This window comes from Perca fluviatilis, chromosome 9 (genome assembly GCF_010015445.1).
Source record: "Perca fluviatilis chromosome 9, GENO_Pfluv_1.0, whole genome shotgun sequence".
NCBI classification, from domain to species: Eukaryota; Metazoa; Chordata; class Actinopteri; order Perciformes; family Percidae; genus Perca; species Perca fluviatilis.
The window spans coordinates 1,901,778-1,908,999 of record NC_053120.1 but is presented as its reverse complement, the minus strand read 5'-3'; the positions used below and the strand labels follow the sequence as shown (position 1 = coordinate 1,908,999).

Here is a 7,222-nt window from a genome sequence, read left to right as displayed (position 1 = left end):
GATCCATCCCATAATGTCAGACTCTTAGAATGATAATGTGAGTCTGTCAGCAGCAACAACAGAACTTTTAGTGACTCTGCCTGATGCTGGACATTAGTCCTGCACGGTTATGTTATTGGCTGCAGGGGTTGGCCACCCTGGCGGTGAACAGCAGGGCGTTGATGCTGGACTCTCTGATGAGCAGCAGGAACGGCCGATCGGCGAGGAAGATCTCCCGGAACAGGTTCAGGGAACGCCCCACGGCTACCACGGCGGAGGCTGCTGCCGCCTCGCTGCCCTCCTCGTTCACCTGGAAACACCAAAACATGTCCTCAGACGCTGCAGGGCCACACCTACCATCGGTACATCTGACTCTGTCAGACCTGGTCTGACTCTGGACCAGGGCCAGCAGGTTGGGACTGACCTCCAGGAAAGCTTTATGGAAAGCATCGGAGATGTGCAGAACGTCACTGCCGTCCTCCAACAACCCTGAAACACACACATACACACACACACACACACACACACACACACAGACAGACACACACACACACACACACACACACACATACACAGACAGACAGACATACACACACACACACACACAGACAGACAGACACACACACACACACACAGACAGACACACACACACAGACAGACAGACACACACACACACACACACACACAGACAGACAGACACACACAGACATATGCATACATACACAGGCACACACACACTTTATTAATTACTCCACACACAAAATTTGATATATATATATAGATCTATCTATCTATCTATGGATCTATATACACACACACACACACACACACTCTCTACAGGTCAAAAGTTTTAGAACACCCCGATTTTTTATAAAAATTTGAGCAGTTCAAGTCCAATGAATAGCTTGAAATGGTACAAAGGTAAGCGGTGAACTGCCTGAGGTTAAAAAAAAAAGTAAGGTTACTGAAAACTGAAAATAATGTACATTTCAGAATTTTACAAAAAGGCCTTTTTCAGGGAACAAGAAATGGGTTAACAACGTGAAGCTGTTCTGCAGCAATGGAGGTTGATCAAGCTTTGAAAGTTGGTGCTACCAATTCCCACAGGTGTTCCCACTGGTCTGGATTACTTACAACCCCCTCTGTCTGTTTGGATAAAAGTATTGTTGGAACACACTGTGGTACCGTACCTTCGTGAGCATTATATGAACAGTACTGTACTGCAGAAAGTAGTGTGTTGCTATAATAAATGGCGGGAAAAAGGAAATTAACAATAGAAGAGAGACAGACCATCATAAAGTCAAGGTGTCAGTGAATACAGTATTCTTCACCATCAAAAGGCACTTAGAAACTGGGGGAAACTCTGACAGGAAGAGGTCTGGCAGAGCCAAAGCCACAACAGAATCAGAAGACAAGTTTCTGAGAGTCAACAGCTTGCGTGATAGGCGGCTCACAGGACAACAGCTTCAAGCACAGCTTAATAGTGGTCGTAATAAGAAGTCTCAGTTTCAACTGGAAAGAGAAGACTTGGAGCTGCAGGTTTGATAGGTTGAGTTGCAGCAAGAAGCCATTGCTAAGACGTCAGAAGAAGAAAGAGAGGCTTGCCTGGGCCATGAAACATCGTCAATGGACTACTGAAGACTGGAAGAAGGTGCTATGGACTGACGAATCATAATGTGAAATCTTCGGTTCATCACGCAGGATTTTTGCACGCCGTTGAGTATGCGAAAGGATGGTTCCTCAGCAGTAGCGGAGATAGCGTGGGTGCAGTAGCGGAGATAGCGTGGGTGCAGTCGCGGAGATAGCGTGGGTGCAGTCGCGGAGATAGCGTGGGTGCAGTAGCGGAGATAGCGTGGGTGCAGTCGCGGAGATAGCGTGGGTGCAGTCGCGGAGATAGCGTGGGTGCAGTCGCGGAGATAGCGTGGGTGCAGTAGCGGAGATAAGCGTGCGGTAGCGTGGGTGCAGTAGCGGAATAAGCGTGATTACAGTAGCGGAGATAAGCGTGGATAGCGTGGGTGCAGTACGCGGAGATAAGCGTGGAGTGCAGTAGCGGAGATAAGCGTGGGTGCAGTAAGCGGAGATAGCGTGGGTGCAGTAGCGGAGATAAGCGTGGGTGCAGTAGCGGAGATAGCGTGGCGGAGATAAGCGTGGGTGCAATGCGGAGATAGCGTGGATAGCGTGGGTGCAGTAGCGGAGATAGCGTGGGTGCAGTCGCGGAGATAGCGTGGGTGCAGTCGCCCCAGGGCCCCGAGCCAACAAGGGGCCCCTCAATCACCGCCGATCTTCTGTCACTTGATGAAAACGGGCCCCGCCACGTGTTGTAGTACAGCTCGTTAGCAGAAAGAAGCTACTGTACGTGACCTAGTGTTAAGAGAAACCAGCTGTTCTTATCAAACATAACAGTTAACTCATGGTTACCATGGTAAACCAGCACAACAATGACCATTACCAGGCAACCAAACTCTACATTCTAAGCAGACACATTCAAAAACGAAATTTATGAAGGCAAACTTATCAGCAACTTTTAACACAAGTCTATTTACCGCTTTGCATGATGGGAATTAGCAAGCCAACGAGCCACGCTCTCTTTATTTTCTCACATCGTTATTTCCTTCTGAGTCAGTTTGACAGTACAACCTTCAAATGCATAATGCAACTCCTGTCTGCTTCTTTGACAGTGGCAGCAGCCATGTCAAGTCCCCCTAGCTTGTTGTACTTTACTTTAGTTACTGTTGCTAAGGCCGGCCCTACTTAGCAACAGTAACTAAGAGTGGCGTGAGGCACAAATGTATAATGTAAACATTAGCTATATAGCTAGGCTACTTTCCTGATAGCACTTAAGAGAATAGTCACAAAAATGGAGAGAAAATATAAATCTGGCGCATTAAAAAGAAAAGAACGAGATAGTAGGAGAAATGTGGTAGCATCGTGTGCTCCTCTCACATCGTACTTCTCATCATCATCATCATCATCATCATCATCATCATCATCATCATCATCATCCCTGACTCAACAAAATTATAATAATACCGTTAACGTTGTAACTCAGTCATCAATAGTTAATGTTACTGCAGCTGCTAGTGCTTTCCCTACTAGCCTGACACGGCTAACGATGAGGCTAACAGCAGTCAAGCCCAGAAAAGCTCACCGGAGGAGGGGGGCGACTGTCACCGGAGGAGGGGGGCGACTGTCACCGGAGGAGGGGGGCGACTGTCACCGGAGGAGGGGGGCGACTGTCACCGGAGGAGGGGCGACTGTCACCGGCCATTTGAAGTGGAGGATACCTCGTCGGTCGCGGAGGCCTCTGGTTCCAGCAGCAGCGCCAGCATGGGTCCTTCAGAGGGGCACTGCCTAGCCAATGTCCTGTCTGAAGAGGAATATCCCACTGACCCGTACCTTTGTCGTCACCGGCCTCTCACCACTGAATTGATCCGTGCGGTGATTGGACATGGTCCTCGCCAGCCTGGCTTGAGGGACTGCTACAAAGAGCTTCCACATGACCAGGATAAGCGACGCTTCAGTCCGGCTTGGTATATGCACCAGATGGGACGTTCAGGTAACCCGGTGGAGCGCCAGTGGTTGGTGTACTCACCCAGGGCAAACCCACTGTTCTGTTTCTGTTGCTGGCTTTTTGGTAAAAAGTCCAATGACAGTGCTGGGAAAGCCTGGGCTGACCCATGGTGGGGGGTTTCTTCATTTAATAAAGGGACAGAGTGGTTTGAAAGGTCCGGCGCTCACCGGGAGGCAGAGAAGGCACTGTACCTAATGACAGAGTCTGGTTTGAGTCAGGACAGCACTGTCATTGCGGAGCTTCTGAAAGCAGAGAGAGAGCAGGTGGAGAAGAACACAAGGATCCTACACAGGTTGGTGGACACCACGCTCTTTTTAGCCAGACAGGGGCCACAGAGAACATGCTGGGCTGGGAGCCCCCGACTCTAACGAGGGAATTTCTTAGAGCTCCTGAAGTTGCTGGCTCACTAAGACTCCATCCTCGAGCAGCACATGAATAAGCCGGTCAGCAGAGTGACATACCTCAGTCACCAGTCCCAAAACCAGCTCATTGCAGCTCTTTACAAAGAGACTCTGAGCAAAATAATTGAGGAGATAAAGTCAGCAAAGTTGTTCTGTTATTGTAGATTCCACCATAGATATAACGAGAATGGATCCGTTTTCTCTTTCACTCAGATATGTCACCAAAACAGGCAGCAGCATTGAGCGCTTTATTAAATTTAAGGAGTTACCTGATGGCAGTGCGACATCCTTTTATGATCTTCTGCATAATTCGCTGATAAAGGACCTTGGTCTTAATGTAAATGATCTGAGGGGACGAGCATATGACGGTGCCAGAACGATGTCAGGGCAGCTAACGGGGCTGCAAGCCAGGGTCAAGCTAAACTGCTCAGACAAGGCATTTTATGTCCACTGCTGCACACACAACCTCAATCTAATTCTTATGGATGCTGCGTGTTGTTTGTGTAGCGCTAAAGTTTTTTTCGGTACACTTGAGACCTTGTACTGTTTTTTAACTTCAAGCCTTCTGAGATTTAAAATACTGGAGGAGGAACAGGAAATCATGCAAATGGAAAGAACCGTTCTTACGCTGAAAAGCCTTTCTGACACCAGGTGGGCCTCCAGGAAGTAGTGATCCAGAGCCTCCCAGCCATTCTCAAAGCCCTGAGCCGGATCAACACCACCACCACAGCACACCCAAGGCGGCCTCTGAAGCTGACGGCCTGCTGTCAAAACTCAGCACATTGGAATTCATGTTCATGTTGGTGTTTTGGAACGATTTGCTGAAGAGGACATACATCCTGTCGAATTACCTCCAAAAAGAGTCACTGGATGTCAACACTGCTGTGAATCTTACTGACAGTACGGTGGCTCAGATCAGAGAGTTAGGCACAGAGGAGGCCTTTGACAGCATGGAGAACACAGCATGGAGAACACAGCATGGAGAACACAGCATGGAGAACACAGCATGGAGAACACAGCATGGAGAACACAGCGAGAAGTCTGGCCAGAGAACGCCACGCTCCCACCGAGTTTGCGGAGCAGAGGATTCGGAAGAGAAGAAGGCATTTTGACGAGAACGCAGAGTACGACCAGATCGAGGACAGCAGACGCCGCTTCAAAGCGGAAACTTATTTTTACATTCTGGATGTTTTTGTGGGGCAGTTTGAAAGTCGATTTTCAGACTTCAAAAAAATGGCCAAACTGTTGGCAGTCCTCCGCCCAAAGCGGTTTGAGCACCCTGATGCTGAGGAGAACATACTTGAGCTGGCCCGTTTCTACTCAGAAGACGCAGTGGAGGAGTTTCGCTCTTTTCGTGCATTGTATTCGGAGTTTAACATGGATCTCACCACCGACGCCGTCCTGCCATTCCTCATTGCCAACGACATGGATAGAGCCTACCCACACCTGACCATTCTCCACAGGACTTATAAACCCTTCCTATCAGCAGCGCCAGCGCAGAACGAAGTTTCAGCCGTCTGCGGCTCATTAAGACAGACTTGAGTTGGTGCGTGGATGAGGCCAGACTGTCCCATCTCACCTGGCTGAGTGTGGAGAGGGTTTACTGGACATATGGACAGGGACAGAGTGGCTGAGTGTGGAGAGGGACATACTGGACATATGGACAGGGACAGAGTGGCTGAGTGTGGAGAGGGACATACTGGACATATGGACAGGGACAGAGTGGCTGAGTGTGGACGGGACATACTGGACATATGGACAGGACAGAGTGGCTGAGTGTGGAGGGCATACTGGAAAGGACAGGACAGAGTGGTGAGTGTGGAGCGGACATACGGACATATGGACAGGGACAGAGTGGCTGAGAGTGGAGGGGCATACTGGACATATGGACAGGGACAGAGTGGCTGAGTGTGTGGGGACATACTGGACATATGGACAGGGACAGAGTGGCTGAGAGTGGAGCGGGGACATACTGGACATATGGACAGGGACAGAGTGGCTGAGGTGGAGCCGGGACATACTGGACATATGGACAGGGACAGAGTGGCTGAGAGTGGAGAGGGACATACTGGACATATGGACAGGGACAGAGTGGCTGAGGTGGAGCGGGACATACTGGACATATGGACAGGGACAGAGTGGCTGAGAGTGGAGAGGGACATACTGGACATATGGACAGGGACAGAGTGGCTGAGAGTGGAGAGGGACATACTGGACATATGGACAGGGACAGAGTGGCTGAGTGTGGAGGCGGGACATACTGGACATATGGACAGGGACAGAGTGGCTGAGTGTGGAGCGGGACATACTGGACGTATGGACAGGGACAGAGTGGCTGAGTGTGTGGAGCGGGACATACTGGACATATGGACAGGGACAGAGTGGCTGAGAGTGGAGAGGGACATACTGGACATATGGACAGGGACAGAGTGGCTGAGTGTGGAGAGGGACATACTGGACAGGGACAGAGTGGCTGAGAGTGGAGAGGGACATACTGGACATATGGACAGGGACAGAGTGGCTGAGAGTGGAGAGGGACATACTGGACATATGGACAGGGACAGAGTGGCTGAGTGTGGAGGGGACATACTGGACATATGGACAGGGACAGAGTGGCTGAGTGTGGAGAGGGACATACTGGACATATGGACAGGGACAGAGTGGCTGAGTGTGGAGGGACATACTGGACATATGGACAGGGACAGAGTGGCTGAGAGTGGAGAGGGACATACTGGACATATGGACAGGGACAGAGTGGCTGAGTGTGGAGAGGGACATACTGGACATATGGACAGGGACAGAGTGGCTGAGTGTGGAGAGGGACATACTGGACATATGGACAGGGACAGAGTGGCTGAGAGTGGAGAGGGACATACTGGACATATGGACAGGGACAGAGTGGCTGAGTGTGGAGCGGACATACTGGACATATGGACAGGGACAGAGTGGCTGAGTGTGGAGAGGGACATACTGGACATATGGACAGGGACAGAGTGGCTGAGTGTGGAGAGGGACATACTGGACATATGGACAGGGACAGAGTGGCTGAGTGTGGAGAGGGACATACTGGACATATGGACAGGGACAGAGTGGCTGAGTGTGGAGAGGGACATACTGGACATATGGACAGGGACAGAGTGGCTGAGTGTGGAGAGGGACATATGGACATATGGACAGGGACAGAGTGGTGGGCAGATTGGCCACCATGGAGGAGAGGAGGATGAAGATGTAATAAGGGACCATGATATCTATATAGTTTTGTTAGATGTAT

The 7,222-nt window shown here is 50.3% G+C and overlaps 1 protein-coding gene across 2 annotated transcripts in view; it reads right to left on the bottom strand.

Annotated features, from left to right (window-relative positions):
* serpinc1 (serpin peptidase inhibitor, clade C (antithrombin), member 1) overlaps positions 1 to 7,222 on the bottom strand; it is a 17,446-nt gene continuing 10,224 nt past the window's right edge. For both annotated transcript variants that reach the window (XM_039811232.1, XM_039811233.1), the window contains 2 exons: positions 404 to 468; positions 1 to 289 (listed from right to left, as the gene is read on the bottom strand). In XM_039811232.1, the coding sequence (XP_039667166.1) occupies positions 113 to 289; positions 404 to 468 (242 nt within the window). In that variant the 3' untranslated portion in view covers positions 1 to 112. The remainder of the gene's footprint in view (positions 290 to 403; positions 469 to 7,222) is intronic.